Source organism: Myotis daubentonii, chromosome 5 (genome assembly GCF_963259705.1).
Source record: "Myotis daubentonii chromosome 5, mMyoDau2.1, whole genome shotgun sequence".
In the NCBI taxonomy this organism is placed as follows: domain Eukaryota; kingdom Metazoa; phylum Chordata; class Mammalia; order Chiroptera; family Vespertilionidae; genus Myotis; species Myotis daubentonii.
This window is the reverse complement of record NC_081844.1, coordinates 22146806-22168479: the sequence shown is the minus strand read 5'-3', so window position 1 is coordinate 22168479 and position 21674 is coordinate 22146806. Positions and strand designations below refer to the sequence as shown.

Here is a 21674-nt window from a genome sequence, read left to right as displayed (position 1 = left end):
TGTTTGCAGATCTTTCTGAACCCTCAATAAAATACACCTGCATTCATTCTATTACATACCTGCTTTTATTTCTCATAGCATCTGTCACTATCTAACAGAGCATATGTTTTTTTCTACTTGGTAATTTATATTCTTTCTCCATCAATGCATTGAGGAATGCTTTATTTCTCAGCATTCTATACTCTTACCCTAGAAGATAGTCAGTAATCAACATAAATTCCTCAAATGTGTAAAAGAATTTTCCATTAAGACCATATATTACATGACCTCTTGGGGGAAAGCTGAGTGTAAGACAAGAATTGCAAATCACAGCTTTCACAGCAGACCCATTAAAGATGATATAATCAATATAAGTATGCAATTTCTTGACTGAAAAACATAAAAACATAAATTCTAGCATTTCACTGTCTTATTACCCATATGTGCAAAATTATTCATATTATTTTTCTTCCTAGTTCTGAACACTGCCACATGGTACAAGGCAATGATACACGCATTTCAGAATTTCTTCATCTGGGATTATCAGAGGAACCAGAACTGCAGCCCCTCATATTTGGACTGTTCCTCTCTATGTACCTGATCACTGTGTTGGGAAACCTTCTCATCATCTTGGCAGTCAACTCAGACTCCCACCTCCACACGCCCATGTACTTCTTCCTCTCCAACCTGTCCTTGGTAGATATCTGTTTCACCTCCACCACCGTACCAAAGATGCTATGGAACATCCAGATACAGAGCAAAGCCACACCTATGAAGGCTGCATCACACATGTATTTTCTCACAATCTTTGGAGTTTGGGACAAATGCATTCTAACTGTGATGGCCTATGACAGGTATGTGGCCATCTGCCACCCACCGCAATACACAGTCATCATGAACCCCCAGCTCTGTGGACTGCTGGTTCTGGTGTCCTGGATTTTGTTTGTTCTGAATTCCTTGTTGTACAGCTTAATGATACTGAGACTGTCCTTGCCTGCAGAATTAGAAATCCCACTTTTCAAGTGGAATTAGGCAGATGATCAAACTTGCCTGTTCTGACACCTTTCTTAATAAGATGGCGATGTATTTTATAACTGTACTACTGACGATGTATTTTATAGCTGGTCCCCTCGCTGGTATCATTTATTCTTACTCTGAGATAGTGTCCTCCATATGTGGAATCCCATCAGCTCAGGGGAAGTATAAAGCATTTTCTACCTGTGCGTCTCACCTCTCACCTGTCTCCTTATTTTATGATATAGTCCTTGGAGTGTATCTCAGCTCTGCTGCTACCCACAGCTCACACTCAAGTGCAGCAGCCTCAGTGATGTATGCCGTGGTCACACCCATGCTGAACCCTTTATCTACAGTCTGAGAAGCAAAGACATAAAGAGGGCCCTGAACAGGATCTATGGGGTGGCAGGAACCGAACAAAACACATTTGGAGCTAGAAAAATTGCTCCCAGACCCAAAACCAGAAATTGAGATTCTTTAATCAAACTTGTTTTCAGACTTGTTCCTTGTATTCTGTCCTTGAATTTCATTTGTTTGTTTCAACACTTCTATACAATTTAAGTAACCATTTTATTAAGCTTTTTGCTTTGTCTGTTATGTAGACGTTTGTTCCCTTTGTCATTTTTTGTACCTTCACAAAGTTTTTTTCAACCTTCATCAGAAATATTTGGAAGTTGTCATTTAATTCATTGGCAACATTGATGTCTTAACAATATTTTCTTCTCAAATGACTTATATCATTGTAACTAATTTGTTCTGTGTTCACCATGGGTCCTTCATTCTTTGTACATTGGTACCTTAACTGATCTTCCTGATACTGTAGACTTTATGATTTTTCCGTATAAGTCTCAGTCTTTTAATAGTGATGGAATAGGACAGGGAAGCCTGGGGGCACTGGCCTGGGTCCTACTACTTGCTCCTCAGACCAGAGTCAATGTTGTGACCAGATGGATCCTTATGGTCCTTATGATTTCAACAACCATCATGGAGCTATGAACATGTAAGTTTTATTACTCACAGTCCAACATGCCCAAATGCCTCATTGGAGAGTTGGAATTAGGGCAGAAGAAGGAAAAGCAGGCTCACCCCTGTGGTCAGTTATCTAGGTTACTCAGGGTTTTCCAAAAGGAGAATTTTATAATATGTTAATCTTGTGTAAAAATCACAAAAATTCTGTGTTTAATTCCAAATAAACTTTGCTTCCTAGATATATCCATTGTTTAATGTGAACTTCCTTCCTTTGCTTGTATTGAAATTGCTTCTAATTAAAACTAAAATTGCATATATTTCAAGTTCCAAATCAAATTAAAAATAAAAGGGGCACTTCGTGGGCGGTGGCATCATGAGTGCTTATATAGTAGCAGTGTCATGCATCTGGCAACATGATTATCTGAGATGGGTGTCTTTGAAAAAAAGCTTAGTCAGGTACTTGTGCTACAAACATGCTACTGTATTTCACACATAATTTCCAGGATTTACTGTCTTATTTAGCTGAGGGTCCAATTGTGGCAATTTTAATAAGGACCACAAGGGTCCATCTGGTCACATAGGGATTGGTCTCAGGAGAAAGAAGTAAGACCCAAGCCAGTGCCCAGGCGTTCCTACCCTATTGCATCATTATCAATAGACTGAGATGTATAGGGAACAATCATAACTACCATAGTTACTGGCAAAACTTGATTATCAAATATCTATCTCCCAGTGAAATCTACTTGGAAGCATACATGAGAGGTTCAGAGATGAAAGAGGCAGTGAGGTACCATTTATATGACATTCTGAGCTAAAGATGAGGTGAAGCACCTGGAGCTACAGAAAGGAGGAAGGACATTGTAGGACAATAACAAGAAAACATGCTCAGTAATTAGAAATTTGCCCTGCCCTTTATATAGGTTACAAAATATTATCTCTGGTGAAAACTCTTATTATTGGCAAGACTCCAAATTTAAATTCTTTAAGGGAGAGGTAAAAGTTCCTACCTGGCAACTAAAAGGGAGCTCAGAGGGGTGTACAAAATAGAAGGTTTTTATAGGAAACAAGGAAGGACAAAGGAGCTATTAAAAACAGAGCAAAAAAAGGGTTATTTGGGGCCATGACATCTTTTCTTTGGGGGAGAGGAGAGGAAGGATTTCTATCAGACAGATTCCCTCTTCTTTCTGTGGGGGATGGGGAGGGCCCACAGACAGATTACCTTACTGGTTCTTGACCAGAATTCAAGGCTTGTTGATTAAAATTAAGTTTTTGGGAGAGGTGGAAACTTCCATTAAATCCAGTATGAAATCTTGACTTAGCATCATGGGTTTTTAACTGGAGTGATGCCATTTTTGAGCCTGTGGTTTTCTGTTTAACAATAGTATGGACAGTCACAATATTAAACACAGAATATCCATAAACACAGAATATCTTCCCTTTTATTTGTGCCTTTTTCAATATTTTTTGCAATGTTTTATGGTTTGTTTCTAGGTATTTAATTCTTTTTGATGCAATTACAAACGGAATTGTTCTCCTAATTTCTCTTCTGACTGTTCATATAGATGCGAACGATTATTATATATTTATTTTGTATCACTAATGAACCTGTTTATTAGTTCTAAGAAATTTTTTAAAACAATTTATTGGAGTATAATAACATAAAATAAATGGAACATAGTTAACAGCAATATTTCTGAATTGAAGGAGTTATGCAAAAATTAAGAGTACATACTGCATAGGTTCATATACATAACTCAGAAAAACACAAAAGCTTTAATATCTTTGTTATATAATTGTTAAAAATGTAATTAGCCTGATCCTCTGTTTCCTTATTTCTGCTGGTGATGTGTAATAATAAACCTAATTCCAATAGATTTTGGAAGAAATAAAAAAATGTTTTTTAAACATAGAGTATGTCTAATAACTCTTCTATAGATAGAAAGTGTATGTACATATACACGTATATACATTTGTACATGATTTTCTTTCCAATAAACACAACACACAAAGACATAACACACACACACTAATATTCTCACCTTTAATGTTGAAAGAAAATTTTAAAGAAATTTGGTGACTATAGAAATTAAAGAATGAATGATTCAATTAATATGAGACTAAAATGATTTAGAAATTTAGATACAATGATGTAACGTAGAAGGTTGACCTTAATTTTAATAATAAGTTACATTTCTTATATTAATGCACGAAGACCTCAAAATCAGAACCACATTTACTTCTGTAACTGAAGAGTTTGTCCACCAGCTACCCAGTGAGTCACACACACTGAACATGAGATTTGTAGTGGAGAGATTAGATTCACTTTTTTGGTAGCACTGGGCAAGGACAATGGGAAAGCTAGTGCTCAAACCTTGAACTCCTGGTTCCTTTACTGGCAATTGGTTTTAAAGGGTGTAATTGGGGGTAAGGGTCAATGGGTGATCAGCTCATTTGTATATTCTGATTGGTTGGAGCAGATGCTAGTTACAATGAGCTCTTTTAGGAGTTGTGATCATCAGTCATCCAATGTCAGCTAGTCTGGGGTTTATGACTGTGGTCATGATAGTCAGTGGTTTTTTACCTGGCAGAACATTTTAGTCCTTATAAAACCAACTCAAGGTATGTGTCACTATGTTATCACAGATTCCAGATGGGGCTTTAGTGCCAGAAGAACCTGATTTATGTCTAAAAAAGTTACTTTGGTGAATATAAGAAGAGGTACTCAGGTCTGTTTCCTTGCAAGTGAGACATTGAGGGTATGGGATTTGATTGAGAAGGGATTCTGGCTTGGTTTCAATTTTATGAAATTGGTAATTCACTAGATCTGTTAATGGAGCAGACTCACCAAATTGACGTTAGATTTTTTTCTTCTACTTAATGTAAAGTTTCAACCTGAAATCCTTTACCAAAGAAAGCTAATAGAATAGATTAACAATGATGGCGATTGATTGTATCAATGACTCGATCAATGGAATCCTTGTATCCTCTCACATTCCAATGTGAGTTTCACCCCCCCCCCCATAACAAATAGAGTCTGTTTGCCCACCACTTGAATCTTATGGGTTTCTTTGACCAGAATAATGTGGTAGAAGTGATGTTGTGCTACTTCTGAGCCATGCACACATCTGTCTCTTGGAACTCTGCCATGGCTGTGTAAACAAGCCCAGACCATCTGGAATAAGCCTCCAGCCCCAGTGTTCCAGCTGAAGCCACTAGACAAGCCTACCACCAGTCAATCCAAAACTTGTGTGAGAAACTCATCCAAGTTCAGTTGAGCCACTGCCCTGACCAGAAGCATTAGAGCAGTGGTTCTCAACCTTCTGGCCCTTTAAATACAGTTCCTCATATTGTGACCCAACATAAAATTATTTTCTTTGCTACTTCATAACTGTAATGTTGCTACTGTCATGAATCATAATGTAAATATCTGATATGCAGGATGGTCTTAGGCGACCCCTGTGAAAGGGTCATTTGACCGCCAAAGGGGTCGCGACCCACAGGTTGAGAACCGCTGCATTAGAGAAACCAGATCTACCCAGCGACCCCTACTTACACACGTTAAGTTATGAAGGACTGAGGCAATATGATACAAGAAAATCACGGACATGATAACTTTATTAAGTAAAATTGAGAATATTGAGGAACCAGAAGGTTAAGAAAATTGCCCAAGGTCACACAGCTAGTAAGTGCTGAAACTAAGGCACAAACTTGGGGCTACCTAACTCCAGAGTCTGCTCTCCTAATTAGTATTCTATCTCTTTCTGCTGCTAAAGCAGCGCATGAAAAAGTGTTCTTATTTCTAAGCTATTACTCAACCAAGAATGCAACCACATTCAGAGGCAGATTCCAACCTGGGGCAACTGATTGGCCCCTACTATGGCCACCTTGACCAGCTATAAGAACAGCAAGATCTCAACCTGGCTGGATGTGAGGCACTTCATATTTGCAAGTCAGTAGCATTTAGCAATAAAATTCCACTGTCTTACAGCTGAAAGCAGAAGAGTCATTTTTTTTTCACAAAAATAGAACAAACTTAAAATTTGTGTGGAACTGCATAAGAACCTGATGAACCAAAGCAATTCTGAGAAAGCAAAACAGAGCTGGAGGCAACCCTTTCCCTGATTTCAGGCTATATTATAAAGCTATAGTAATGACAGCAGTATAGTACTGGCACAAAAACAGACACATAGATCAATGGAAAAGAATAGACAGCCAAGAAATAAATACACACACGTAAGGTCCTTAATTTAGGAGAAAGGAACGAAAATTGTTAAATGAGGAAAGGACAGTGTCTCCAATAAACTGTGCTGGGAAAACTGGACAACCACAGGGAAAAGAATGAAACTGGGTCACTATTGTAAGGGTTCAGAATGAGTCACCCCAAGACATGTGCTTGGATTGCTTTTGAGCTGAAGGCACCTGAGACCCTGGGAGTCCAAGAGAAACTTTTACCTCTCCCTTAAAGAATTTACCTCTCCCTTAAGGACCCTTATAATTAAGTCTTGCCAATAATAATAGTTATCATAAGAGATACTAGTAACATTTTATGACCTATAAATAGGGCAGGGCAAATTTCTAATTACTGAACATCTGCTCTTCCCATTGTCCTGCAATGTCCGTCCTCCCTTCTGAAGCCTCAGGAGCTTTGCCTCATCTTTAGCTCAGAATGTCATATATACACTAGCTCACTGTCTCTTCCAGTCTCTGAACCTCTCCTTTATGTTTCCAAGTAGATTCCACTGGGACATAGATACTTGATAATCAAGTTTGGCCAGTAACTATGGTAGCTCTTCTGGATGCTCAGCTAAATACAACATTGAAACCTGGAAATTAGGTATAAAATGCAGTAGTGTGCTTGACTAAGCTTTTGTTTCAAATACATCCACCACAAATGATTATTTTGCCAGATGCATGACACAGCTACATAAGCACTCATGTTGTCTTCACCCCTTGAAGTTCCCCTTTTATTTTAAACTACAGGCAGGATCACAAAATTTGTGCATGTAGGCAAGGGGGAAGGTCCCTCAGGCTGGCGTGCATCCTCTCACAATCCAGAACCCCTCTAGGGATGTCCAGCTGCTAGTAAGGCCCTGCGGGATTGCACCTAAACCAGCAGTTGGACATCCCTCTCTCAATATGGGACCACTGGCTCCTAACCACTTGCCTGCCTGCTCATCGCCTCTAACCGCCTCTGCCTCAGCCTCTGCCACTGTGACTTTGTCCAGAAGGACGTCCGGAATGACGTCCGGAAGGTTGTTCGGATATCTGGTCTTATTAGCATATTACGCTTGTATTATTATAGATTTAATTATTTTGTTTTGGAATAATTAATATATGCAATTTTATTTTTGTGGGTTTTTTTTATTATAGGAGACACACTATTTTTTTTCAAGAGTCAAAACTTCAATCCTTTTTATTTCAAAGTCCATTTTCTTTTCTTATTTTAACATAATTATTTTTTAAATTGTTTAAAGTATTACAGATATTAGTCTCCTCTTTTCCCCCATTGACCTTCCCCCAGCCTCCCCTACCCTGTGGCACATGCCCTCACCCCATCCCAACCCCAGTGTCTTGCGTCCATTGGTTATGCTTATATGCATGCATACAAGTCCTTCAGTTGATATCTTACACCCCCTCCAACACTCCCCAGACTTCCCTCTGTAATTTGACAGTGTGTTCGATGCTTCTCTGCCTCTATATCTATCTTTTTGTTTACCAGGTTTTAATGTTATTTATTATCCATAAATGAGTGAGATCATGTGGTATTTTTCTTTCATTGACTGGCTTATTATACTTAGCACAATGTTCTCCAGTTCCATCCAGACTGCTGCAAATGATAAGAACAATTAATATATGCAATTTTATTTTTAATAAGAAGCATTTTCAAAACAAACAAAGGGAGAAACTTCACATTAGATAATGGATATATCTAGGGAGCAAAGTTCATTTGGAATTACACACAGGAACAAACATAGAATTTTTGTAATATTTACACAAGAATTAACATGTTATCAAATTTCCATTTGAAAACCCTGAGTAACCTAGACTACTGACCATGTGAATGTCTCTGGTTTTTCCCCCTTGCCTTAATTCCTCCTCTTAGGATTTAAATAAAAACCAAACCTAAAATATATAAATTACTCATACAACTCAACAAAAGGAAGATAAACAGCCCCATCAGAAAATGGGCAGAAGACCTAAATAGACACTTCTCCAAAGAAAGACACACAAATAGCCAACAGTCATATGAATAAACCCTCAATGTCACTAATCATCAAAGAGATGCAAATTAAACCAAAATCAGGTGCCTCCTCACATCTGCCATAATGGCTGCTATCAATAAATCAACTAACAACAAGTTCTTGTAAGGATGTGGAGAAAAGGGAAACCTCGTGCACTGCTGGGGGGAATGCAGACTGATACAGCCACTGTGGAAAACAGTGTGGAGTATTCTCAAAAAAATTAAAAATAAAACTGCCATTTGACCCAGTAATCCTGCTTCTAGGAATATAACCTAAGAATTCTGAAACACTAATCAGAAAGAATACATGTACCTCTATGTTCATTTCAGTGTTATTTAAAATAGCTAAGAACTGGAGACAGCACAGGTTCCCAGCCATTGAAGAATAGATTAAAACACAAACACACACACACACACACACACACACACACACACACACACACACACAAACACACACACAATTGAGGTATATTTAAACAATGGAATACTACGCAGTTGTGAAAAAGAAGGATCTCTTACCCTTTGAAATAGCATGGAGGGGCCTGAAAAGTTTTATGCTAAGTGAAATAAGTCAGTCAGAGAAAGTATCAAATGATCTCAGTTATATATGAAATCCATGAACAAAATAAAGTGCCAAACAATATAGATCCAGAGACATGGAAGCATGCAACAGACTGTGGATCTTCAGAGGGAAGGGGAGGAGGGAAGAAATTAACCAAAGAACTTATGTGCATATATGAATAACACATGGACACAGATATTAGTGGTGTGAAGGCCTGGGGAGGGGACTGGAGAGGAGAAAAGTGGGGTCAATGGGGGAAGAAAAGAAGGACCTCTGTAATACTTTCAATAATAAAGATACATTTTTAAAAAGCAAACCCACAAAACCATAGCCATCATACCTTTGGTCTCCATAGAGGCAGAGTCCTTCAGCCCAAGCCCATTTCTCTCTCTCTTTCACACACATGCATACACACAGCTTCCTGTGTGGCTTTTGGGGGTACAGGACTGTGAGTAATGAACCTTATGTTTTCATAGATCCATGATGGTTGTTGTAATTATAAGAAGGACCACAAGTGTCCATCCACCCAGGACATTGAGGCTGGTCTGAGGAACAAGTAGTAGGAACCAGGCCAGTGCCCAGGCATCCCTATCCTATTGCATCGCTATCAATAGACTGAGACTTGTAGGGAACAATGATAAAATCTATAATATCAAGAAGAGCAGTTAAGGTACAAATGTACAGAGAATGAGGGACACATGGTGAAAACTGAGGTTTCAGATTTTATGGAATGAAATTATATAATGGATTAGGTAGCCAAGTGCAGTTTTTCTACATGAGTAATACCACTTATTATTCTACCTACAAAACAAGAAGAAATTACTTACAATAATATATGTCATTTGAGAAGGAATTATTCTTAAGACATTATGTTTCTAGTGAAGTAAATGAAAACTTCGCACTATTTCTGATCAAGGTTGAAAAACTTAATGAAGTTTAAAAAAGGACAAAGTGAATGACTGTCTATATAACAGACAAACCAGGAAGCTTAATAAAATGGTTATTTAAATGGTATAGAGAAGTTGAAACAAACAAAGGAAATTCAAGGAAAGAATAAAAGGAGCAATTCTGGCCCGGTCTGTGTTTCTCAGTGGTGAGCGTCAACCTATGAACTGGGAGGGCTCTGTTAGATTTCTGGTCGGGGCACATGCCTGGTTGTGGGTTCGATCACCAGGAGTGGGTATGCAGGAGGCAGGCGATCAAAACTATTCTCTCATCATCCATGTTTCGCTCTCTCCCTTTCCCTTCCTCTCTGAAATCAATAAAAATATGTTTTTAAAAAAATAAAAGGAGTAAGTCTAAAAAAACACAATGTGATTAAAGAATAACAATTTCTGGTTTTAAGTTCTTTAACCGCAAAATCAAGTGCACTTTTTACCTCGAGATGCTTGTCTGCTTTGTACCTACCATCACAAAGAATGTTTTCAGGGCCCTCTTTATGTCCTTGTTCCTGAGACTGTAAATGAAGGGGTTCAGCATGGGTGTGACCACAGTGTACAACACTGAGGCTGCTGCACTTGAGTGTGAGCTTTGGGCAGCAGCAGAGCTGAGATACACTCCTATGCCTGTTCCATAAAATAAGGAGACAACCCAGAGGTGAGACGCACAGATAGAAAATGCCTTATACTTCCCCTGAGCTGATGGGATTGCACGTATGGAGGACACTATCTTTGAGTAAGAGTAAATGACACCAGCGAGGGGGACAACACCCAGTAGCACAGCTATAAAATACATCACCATCTTATTAAGAAAGGTTTCAGAACTGGCAAGTTGGACCACCTCTTTGAGTTCACAGAAAAAGTGGGGGATTTCCAAGTCTGTACAGAAGGACAATTGCAACACCATTAAACTTTCTAACAAGGAATGCAGGGCACTTGTGATCCAGGACACCAGAACCAGCAGTCCACAGAGCTGGGGGTTCATGATGACCATATAGTGCAGGGGGTGGCAGATGGCCACATACCTGTCATAGGCCATCACGGCTAGCAGGAAGTCATCCAGTCCTGCAAAGAGTAAGAAAAAATACATCTGTGTGATGCAGCCTTTAAACGTGATGGCTTTGCTCTGTGTCTGGGTGTTCCACAACATCTTTGGGATGGTGGTGGAGGTGAAACAGATGTCTACCAAGGACAGGTTGGAGAGGAAGAAGTACATGGGCGTGTGGAGGTGGGAGTCTGAGCTGACGGCCAGGATGATGAGCAGGTTTCCCAACACAGTGATCAGGTACATGGAGAGGAAAATCCCAAATATGAGGGGCTGCAGTTCTGGTTCCTTTGATATTCCCAGAAGAAGAAATTCTGAAATAAGAGTATCATTCTCAGGTCCCATGGACTGGAGATGACTAGTAGGAAAGAAAAAATAGCATGATTACGTTTTACACAAATGGCCATAACAAGCATAGTTGAAATGCTACAACTATATTTTGTAACAAAGCAGTAATATTTATTTTTTGTACGTATCATCCCCCATGACATCTCTGATTAGAAATTCCACTCTTCCTCAAACTTTGTTTCCAAGGTGGTCGTGGATTACACTATTTTTATGTGAAATGCTTTCATGCACTTAAAGGAATATTTATTGATATTTCCTACCTCTTGTGAAAGTGTACAGGATGCTCAGAAACAAAATTCCTAGAATATAATGATAGTGAAAGAATATATACAACAAATATATCATATACCAAGTTAGATGGTGTCATGTGAAGATATAAAAGTAGGTATGAAAGAGAGTGGATGGGGTGGTATTTTATACTGGAAGGAAAGGCAGCCCTTAAAACAAGGTGGCAATTGAACAGAGACCTCAAGAAAGACAGAGGGGATGACATGGGGTTATTTGGGGTTATTCAGGAAAGAGGCAGTGCAAAAGCCCTGAGATGACACTTGTTTTAGGTATTAAAGACTCAAAAAGGATCCAGAATGGTGAAATAGAGTCAAAATGTCACAAAAGAAAATATTACAGTGCATCATACATAGTGATCCTATATGGATCTCTTTGTTCAGGTGTGTGTGTGTGTGTGTGTGTGTGTGTGTGTGTGTGTGTGTGTGTGTGTGTGTGTGGTGTGTGCAAAGATTGCTGGAACACAATGTAAAGGCATGTCTTATTTTGGGACACAGTAAAAATTATCTGGAATTCAATACAATAAATGTTAGGACAGTTTAAAGGGCCATTTCCTTTGGTTAGCAGCAGAGCTGAGATACAGGGAAAAATACACCCATGGCACCTGTTCTTCCGTGAGCATTCTCGGAGATCTCCTTATACTCTCTCTTGTGCTGATGAGAGAAAGACACACAAATGTAAGAAGAGTTCCCGGGTCTTCAGGCACCAGATGTAGAGGAGTGAATTAGAACTCACACTTCTCTGACGCTAAGTCAGTGCTTTTCTGCTCTGCAAGGCTGCCTCACCCTGTCAATGCTTCACAGAGAGGAGGAAGTGCTAAGGTTGAAATAAAGCAGAATCCTGAGAGCTGAGCAGAAAGAAGGGAGGGTCTGTACCTGCTGTAGGAGGAGAGAGGCTGTGGAATTGTGCTCTGAGATGGAGAGAAGAAAGGGGCTGAGGAGGAATAAGTTGCAAGAAAGCCCTTCAGACCTAAGGACACCAAATGTGCAGGATCTTGAGTCCATCCCTTTCACTATTTCATCAGCCTGACTGTTCCCCCAGAAGACATGGTTATTAAAAAGCTTTGCTTCTCCCCAGGATGCTTTCCCACAGCGCTCACTCTGGCACCCCCAATGGCGTCACTCACTGGATTTGGCTCTACTGGTCTTTCCTCCTTGGCAATTGATGTGGAAAGAGCAAGAAATGCAGGTCAGGTGCCGGATTTCCAGAGCAGAAGGACATCTTAGAGAGGCACAGAGAGGATGCTCTTAGCCTGTGGCTGAGGAGCTGCAGGTGAGTCTGCAGAGGGAGGTCCAGAGGCTGAATTCTCAGGACTCCTCATTAAATGGACTGTTTTACTGTTGCTCAGTTCTCTAAGCAAGTCAGCTCCCTTGAAAGCAAGAGACCATAAATAAAAGGCAACTTTTCTGCCAGTTTGGTCTCCATGGGATCACCTTGGGGTCCAGATTCATATTCCCTTCCTACTGATGGGTCCACCTGCCCTGGAATAATCATCTCCCCAGGGTATGCAAGCGCTCATGCAGGACACATGGACAGGATAACATCATGAGCTCTTGAGCTGCTGTGAGTCACATGGAGTGTCTGACCCAGAGGTTTAGTGATGTCCCTGACCACACCCATCCCAAACAGGAACCTCCCAGAAACTTCCCCTTGACCTCAACTTTGAAAACCAGAGATTGAGTCTGAAGATGCACTTGATGGAGAGTAAATTATTTTGGCTGCAGAGATAGGGTTTCTTTTGTACAGGTTTCCGAGATCCAATTATTCAATATTTTTCATCTGGGGTAAATGCATTCACATCTTTAAACTCACATAGGTACATATTATTTTTTCTGGTCAGTGAGGCTATTCAGAGCATTTCTCTATGACAGAAAAGAGTACTGTGAATATAAAACCAGTACCTGATAGTGACTTAGAGCAGTCACTGCCGAACATACGTGTAAAGAACTAGATAAAGATTATTATTGGACCATCAGTGTGCTGTTGTAGCTACTTAACTCTGCCATTGTAGTGTGGAAGCACTTGTAGGCAATACCCACACAGATGGGCTTGGCTGTACGTATTTATTTTCTGTGGATTCTGTAACAACTAAGCTCAAATTGGGGTGGCTTTAAACAACAGGAATTTATTTCATCAGGTTCTTGATGCGAGAAGTCTTTTCTCAAGTTGTCAGAAAGGCTGAACTCCCCAGAGGCTCTATGAGAGGCTGTGCTCCTTTCCTCATCCTGCTATTAGTTTCTCCAAGCATCCCTAGGCTTTGTGGCTGCATCACCCCAATCTTAGGAGACATATGGTCTTCTTTTCTCTGTGCCTCTCCACTGTGTCTCTTATAAGTAGCTTGGTCATTGGTTTTAGGGTCCAACTGGATAATTGAGGATGATTTTATCTTGAGATCCTTAATACGATCTAATAAAAGAGTAATATGCTAATTAACTGTCACTCCCTAACACCCTTTCTCTGTCACAAAGATGGCAGTGGCCATGGAGCTGGAGCAAGCAGGAGGCTTTAGTTTCCCCCAGCAGTGGAGGTAGCCAAGCTTCCTGCCAGCCCTATCCGGCCCTGAGGTCCGCTCAAGTCTACAATGTTTCAATTAGAGAAAATAAATAAATCACAGATACCTGCTTCCAGCCTGAAGGGGATGTGGGCATCCTGAAAATGGCCCAGGGCCCTCACCCAGGCTGGCCAGGCACCTTAGAGGGACCCAAACCCTGATCAGGACACCCATGAAGGCAAACTAGCGGCCCCCACCTGTGCACCAGGCCTCTATCCTATATAAAAGGGTAATATGCCAATTGACCCACAGGCTGGAAATAGGTATCTGGGATGTCTGATTGCCAGCTTAGGCCTGATCCCCTGGAGAGCGGGCCTAAGCCAGCAGGTGGACATCCCCTTAGGGGTCCCAGGCTGCGAGAGGGCTCACACCAGGCTGAGGGACCCCCCGAGTGCACAGATTTTTGTGCACCAGGCCCCTACTTATATCTATAAAGAGCCATTTTTTTTCAAATGAAGTTGCATTTACAGGTACTTAGTGTTAGAATGTAGACATATCTTTTACGGGGCTACCATCACCCTACTGATAAAACCTCTTTACAAAAACAGGCTGGGGTGGGATTTGATCTTTGGGGAGTACTTGCTGGCCCCTGATTAAGTATGTAAATTTGGACATGGGCAGTAAGTAAATCAGATACAAAATTGCAAAATCAAAAGAAGAGTTAAATCTGGCTTCTTTTCTGCTAGTGGGAAGGTCCAGGAAATCTATAGCACACAGGCTCTGCTCAGTCTCCCCTGATGTACTGTCAGACCCATCCACCATCCTGACTCTCCTCCCAATATAACTCTCCCTATGTCAGTGTCCACTAAAATCAATCTGAAGTACCTCAAAGCTTAGCTCTAGGAGAACTTAGCTGAGTGGAGGGCCAGCCATGAGCTGTCCTTGGTTTCTGCTGATGGTTCCAAAAACCTGACAAGCAATTATCTTTCCAAGGCACCCTTCGAATGGATAGAATAGTGTATGGAGTGCAGACTACCTGATTTAAATTATGAGCAGAAGAAGTCTACCATGAAATCCATGAGCCTCTAATATTGAGAATATATTAATTGTATTATCTTAGAATAAATTAATAGAAAAAATCATCCAAAAATAGTAGAATCATCTTGAGATATGCAAATGATAATGTATAAAAGCACTTCTAAGAAACTGTACAGAAGGTATTTTTTAGCTACCATAAAATAGTTTCCTTGATCATCAGCTAATATCAGACCTGACAAGAAAATATTTGAGGAATGTGCTTGAAGGTCATACAGAGGACAAATATGCCTGCTACTGTCATGTATGTCATCACTGTTCTGAAATTTCAAATCTATGCAACCAAAGAGTAAAAGCAATAGTAGGTTCACGTCTTCTGTAAAAGTAAATTAATCACATTTTCAGATGATAAAATTGGCTGTCTAAAATGCATTAGAAGGCTATTACAACTAGCAAGTCATTTTGATCAGTCTAGATTTAAAAAACAAGCATTGTTGCCTGGCCCGTGCTGCTCAGGAGGTCATGGTTGGATCCCTGGTCAAGGCACCTGCCTGGATTGTAGGCTTGAATATCTGAAACACATGCCACCCTCTGGGTCTTTGTACTGACTCTTCCCACAGCCAGGCACACACTTCCCCCAGATAGATTCATGACTACCACTCTGTCTTCCTCTAGGACTCTGTTCAAATATCACTTTGTTTGCAGATCTTCCTGAACCCTCCATAAAATACAACACCTCCATTCATTCTATTATATACCTGCTTTTTCTTTTTCATAGCATCTGTCACTATCTAACAGAGCATATGTTTTTTTCTACTTGGTAATTTATATTCTTTCTCCATCAATGCATTGAGGAATGCTTTATTTCTCAGCATTCTATACTCTTACCCTAGAAGATAGTCAGTAATCAACATAAATTCCTCAAATGTGTAAAAGAATTTTCCATTAAGATCGTATATTAAATGACCTCTTGGGGGAAAGCTGAGTGTAGGACAATAATTGCTAATCACAGTTTTCACAGCAGACCCATTAAAGATGATATAATCAATATAAGTATACCATTTCTTGACTTAAAAACATAAAAACATAAATTCTAGGATTTCCCTGTGCTATTATCCACATGTGTAAAAATAATCATATTATTTTTCTTCCTAGTTCTGTACACTGCCACATGGTACAAGGCACTGATATACGAATTACAGAATTTCTTCTCCTGGGATTATCAGAGGAACCAGCACTGCAGTTCCTCATATTTGGGCTTTTCCACTCCATGTACGTGATCATTTTATTGGGAAACCTGCGCATCATCCTGGCCGTCAGCTCAGACTCCCACCTCCACACTACCTTAATTCCTCCTCTTAGGTTTGAAATAAAAAGCAAACCTAAAATATATAAAGTACTCATCCAACTCAACAAAAGGAAGACAAACAGCCCCATCAGAAAATGGGCAGAAGACATAAATAGACACTTCTCCAAAGAAAGACACACAAATGGCCAACAGTCATATGAATAAACCCTCAATGTCACTAATCATTAGAGAGAAGCTAAATAAACCACAATGAGGTGCCTCCTCACACCTGCCATAATGGCTACAATCAATACATCAACTAACAACAAGTGCTTGTAAGGATGTGGAGAAAAGGGAAACGTCATGCACTGCTGGTGGGAATGTAGACTGGTGCAGCCACTGTGGAAAATAGTTTGGAGTTTCCTCAAAAAATAAAAAATTGGAACTGCCATTTGACCTAGTCATCCTACTTCTAGGAATATAAGCTAAGAATTCTCAAACACTAATCAGAAAGAATACATGTACCTCTATGTTCATAGCAGTGTTATTTACAATAGCTAAGATCTGCAGAGAGCACAGGTGCCCATCCATTGAAGCATAGATTAAAACACACACACACACACACACACACACACACACACAAAACGGTGGTATATTTTAAAAATGGAATACTATGCAGTTGTGAAAAAGAAGGATCTCTTACCCTTTGAAATAGCATAGAGGGGCCTGAAAAGTTTTATGCTAAGGAAAATAAGTCAGTCAGAGAAAGACAAGTATCACATGATCTCATTATATGTAAAATCCATAAACAAAGTGCCAAACAAAATAGATCCAGAGACATGGAAGCATGCAACAAACTGTGGATTATCCGAGGGAAGGGGAGGAGGGAAGAAATTAACCAAAGAACTTATGTGCATATATGAATAACACATGGACACAGATATTAGTGGTGTGAAGGCCTGGGGAGGGGACTGGAGAGGAGAAGAGTGGGGTCAATGGGGGAAGAAAAGAAGGACATCTGTAATACTTTCAATAATAAAGATACATTTTTAAAACGCAAACCCACAGCCGAAACCGGTTTCGCTCAGTGGATAGAGCCTCGGCTTGCGGACTGAAAGGTCCTGGGTTCGATTCCGGTCAAGGGCATTTACGCGGATTGCGGGAACATCCCCAGTAGGAGATGTGCGGGAGGCAGCTGATCAATGTTTCTCTCTCATCGATGTTTCTAACTCTCTATCTCTCTCCCTTCCTCTCTGTAAAAATTCAATAAAATATATTTAAAAAATAAAAAAGCAAACCCACAAAACCATAGCCATCATACCCTTGGTCCCCATAGAGGCAGAGTCCTTCAGCCCAAGCCCATTTCTCTGTCTCTTTCACACACATGCATACACACAGCTTCCTGTGTGGCTTTTGGAAGTACAGGACTGTGAGTAATAACCCTTATGTTTTCATAGTTCCATGATGGTTGTTGTAATTATAAGAAGGACCACAAGAGTCTATCCACCCAGGACTTTGATTCTGGTCTGAGGAACAGGTAGTAGGACCCAGGCCAGTGGCCAGGCATTCCTCTCCTATTCTATCCCTATCAATAGACTGAGACTTATAGGGAACAATGAAAAAATCTATAATATCAGGAAGAGCAGTTAAGGTACCAATGTACAGAGAATGAGGGACACATGGTGAAAACTTAGGTTTCAGATTTTATGGAATGAAATTATATAATGGATTAGGTAGGCAAGCACAGTTTTTCTACATGAGTAATACTACTTATTACTATTCTACTTACAAAACAGGAACAAATTCCTTACAATGATATATGTCATTTGAGAATAAATTACTCTTAATACATCAATATTTCTAGTAAAGTAAATGAAAACTCCTCCTTATGTCTATCAAGGTTGAAAAAATTTAATAAAGGTTTAAAAAAAATAACCCTGTCTATATAACAGAGAAAGCAGGAAGCTTAATAAACTGGTTACTTAAATTTTATAGGGAAGTAGAAACAATCAAAGGAAATTCAAGGACAGAATGAAAGGACCAATTCTGGCCCGGCCTGTGTTTCTCAGTGGTTGAGCATCAACCTATGAAGCAGGAGTGATCCGTTAGATTTCTGGTCGGGGCATATTCCCGGGTTGTGGGTTCAATCACCAGGAGTAGGTATGCAGGAGACAGGCGATCGATACTATTCTCTCATCATCCATGTTTCTCTATCTCCCTTTCCCTTCCTATCTAAAATCAATAAAAATACGTTTTTTAAAAAATAAAAGTAGCAAGTCTAAAAAAATACAATGTGATTAAAGAATCACAATTTCTGGGTTTAAGTCCTTTAGCCCAAAATCAAGGGCACTTTTTACCTCAAGATGCTTGTCCCCATTGTACCTGTCATCCCAAAGAATCTTTTTAGAGCCCTCTTTATGTCCCTGTTCCTGAGACTGTAGATGAAGGGGTTCAGCATGGGTGTGACCACAGTGTACATCACTGAGGCTGCTGCACTTGAGTGAGAGCTTTGCTTAGCAGCAGAGCTTAGGTACACTCCTATGCTTGTTCCATAAAATAAGGAGACAACCGAGAGGTGAGACACACATGTAGAAAATGCTTTATACTTCCCCTGAGCTGATGGGATTGCACGTATGGAGGACACTATCTTTAAGTAAGAGTAAATGATACCAGCGAGGGGACCACCACCCAGTAGCACAGCTATAAAATACATCACCATGTTATTAAGAAAGGTGTCAGAACTGGCAAGTTGGACCACCTCTTTGAGTTCACAGAAAAAGTGGGGGATTTCCAAGTCTGTACAGAAGGACAATTGCAACACCATTAAACTTTCTAACAAGGATTGCAGGGCACTCATGATCCAGGACACCAGAACCAGCAGTCCACAGAGTTGGGGGTTCATGATGACCATATAGTGCAGGGGGTGGCAGATGGCCACATACCTGTCATAGGCCATCACGGCTAGCAGGAAGTCATCCAGTCCTGCAAAGAGTAAGAAAAAATACATCTGTGTGATGCAGCCTTTAAACGTGATGGCTTTGCTCTGTGTCTGGATGTTCACCAGCATCTTCAGGACGGTGGTGGAGGTGAAACAGATGTCTACCAAGGACAGGTTGGAGAGGAAGAAGTACATGGGTGTGTGGAGGTGGGAGTCTGAGCTGACAGCCAGGATGATGAGCAGGTTTCCCAACACAGTGATCAGGAACATGGAGAGGAAAATCCCAAATATGAGGGGCTGCAGTTCTGGTTCCTCTGATATTCCCAGAAGAAGAAATTCTGAAATAAGAGTATCATTCTCAGGTTCCATAGACTGGAGGTGACTAGTAGGAAAGAAAAAATAGCATGATTACTTTTTACACAAATGGCCATAACAAGCATAGTTGAAATGCTACAACTATATTTTGTAACAAAGCAATAATATTTATTTTTTGTACGTATCATCCCCCATGATATCTCTGAGTAGAAATTCCTGTCTTCCTCAAACTTTGTTTCCAAGGTGGTCGTGGATTACACTATTTTTATGAGAAATGCTTTCATGCACTTAAGGAATGTTTATTCATATTTCCTACCTCTAGTGAAAGTTTACAAGATACTCGGAAACAAAATTCCTAGAATATAATGATAGTGAAAGAATATATACAACAAATATTTCATATTCAAAGTTAGATAGTGTCATGTGAAGATATGAAAAGTAGGTATAAAAGAGAGTGGATGGGGTGTTATTTTATCCTGGAAGGACAGGCAACCCTGAAAACAAGGTGGCAATTGAACAGAGACCTCTAGGAGGACAGTGGGGATGACATGGGGTTATTTGTGGTGAGGGTTATTCAGGAAAAAAGGAGTGCCAAATCCCTGAGATGACACTAGTTTTAGGTATTAAAGACTCAAAAAGGATCCAGAATGGTGAAATAGAGTCAAAAAGTCACAAAATATTACAGTGCATTATACATAGTAAGGGTATATGGTTCTCTTTGTTCAGATGTATGTGTGTGTGTGTGTGTGTGTGTGTGTGTGTGTGTGTGTGGTGTGCAAAAATTGCTGGATCACATTGTAAAGGCATTTCTTATTTTGGGACACAGTAAAAATTATCTGGAATTCAATACAATAAATGTTAGGACAGTTTAAAGGGCCAGTTCCTTTGGTTAGCAGCAGAGCTGAGATACAGGGAAAAATACACCCATGGCACCTGTTCTTCCATGAGCATTCTCAGAGATCTCCTTATACTCTCTCTTGTGCTGATGAGAGAAAGACGCACAGAATGTAAGAAGAGTTCCCGGGTCCATCAGGCACCAGCTGTAGAAGAGTGAATTAGAACTCACACCTCCTGATGCTAAGTCAGTGCTTTTCTGCTCTGCAAGGCTGCCTCACTCTGTCAATGCTTCACAGAGATAAGGAAATGCTAAGGTTGAAATAAAGCAGAATCCTGAGAGCTGAGCAGACAGAAGGGAGGGTCTGTTCCTGCTGTGGGAGGAGAGAGGCTGTGGAATTGTGCTCTGAGATGGAGAGAAGAAAGGGGCTGAGGAGGAATAAGTTGCAAGAAAGCCCTTCAGACCTAAGGACACCAAATGTGTGGGATCTTGAGTCCATCCCTTTCACTATTTCATCAGCCTGACTGTTCCCCCAGAAGACAAGATTATTAAAAGCTTTGCTTCTCCCCAGGATGCTTTCCCACAGCGCTCACTCTGGCACCCCCAGTGGTGTCACTCACTGGATTTGGCTCTACAGGTCCTTCCTTCCTTTGACAATTGATGTGGAAAGATCAGGAAATGCAGGTCAGGTGCTGGTTTTCCAGAGCAGATGAGCATCTTAGAGAGGCACAGAGAGGATGCTCTTAGCCTGTGGCTGAGGAGCTGCAGGTGAGTCTGCAGAGGGAAGTCCAGAGCCTGAATTCTCAGGGCTCCTCATTAAATGGACTGTTTTACTGTTGCTCAGTTTTCTAAGCAAGTCAGCTCCCTTGAAAGCAAGAGACCATAAATAAAAGCCAACTTTTCTTCCAGTTTGGTCTCCATGGGTTCACCTTGGGGTCCAGATTCATAGTCCCTTTTTACTGTTGGGTCCACTTCCCCTGGAATGAACGTCTCCCCAGGGTATGTAAGTGCTCATGCAGGACACATGGACAGGATAACATCTTGAGCTCCTGAGCTGCTGTGTGTCACATGGAGAGTCTGACCCAGAGATTTAGTGATGTCCCTGACCACACCCATCCCAAAGAGGAACCTCCCAGAAACTTCCCCTTGACCTCAACTTTAAAAACCATAGGTCAATTCTGAAGATGGACTTGATGGAGAGCAAATTATTTTGGCTACAGAGATAGAGTTTCGTTTGTACAAGTTACCCAGATACAATTATTCAATATTTTTCATCTTGGGTAAATGCATTCACATCTCTAAACTCACATAGGTACATTTTTTTTTCTGGCCAGTGACGCTATTCGGAGCATTTCTTTATGACAGAAAAGAGTACTGTGAATATAAAACCA

The 21674-nt window shown here is 40.4% G+C and overlaps 2 protein-coding genes and 1 pseudogene across 2 annotated transcripts; 1 reads left to right on the top strand and 2 right to left on the bottom strand.

Annotated features, from left to right (window-relative positions):
- Nucleotides 1–471: 471 nt before the first annotated feature.
- LOC132234511 (olfactory receptor 7A5-like) lies at nt 472–1354 on the top strand (annotated as a pseudogene).
- Nucleotides 1355–10139: 8785 nt separating this feature from the next.
- Nucleotides 10140–11093, bottom strand: LOC132234123 (olfactory receptor-like protein OLF4). The gene has a single exon (XM_059695174.1). The coding sequence runs from the start codon at nt 11091–11093 to the stop codon at nt 10140–10142; it is 954 nt and encodes a 317-aa protein (XP_059551157.1).
- Nucleotides 11094–18548: 7455 nt separating this feature from the next.
- On the bottom strand, nt 18549–19502 carry LOC132234122 (olfactory receptor 7A10-like). Its single transcript, XM_059695173.1, has one exon. It carries the CDS (start codon nt 19500–19502, stop codon nt 18549–18551), a length of 954 nt encoding a protein of 317 aa, XP_059551156.1.
- Nucleotides 19503–21674: the final 2172 nt, after the last annotated feature.

Bases quoted from the DNA above. Each gene is read 5' to 3' on its own strand.
- LOC132234123 (XM_059695174.1), bottom strand. From the start codon at position 11,093: ATGGGACCTGAGAATGATACTCTTATTTCAGAATTTCTTCTTCTGGGA.
- LOC132234122 (XM_059695173.1), bottom strand. From the start codon at position 19,502: ATGGAACCTGAGAATGATACTCTTATTTCAGAATTTCTTCTTCTGGGA.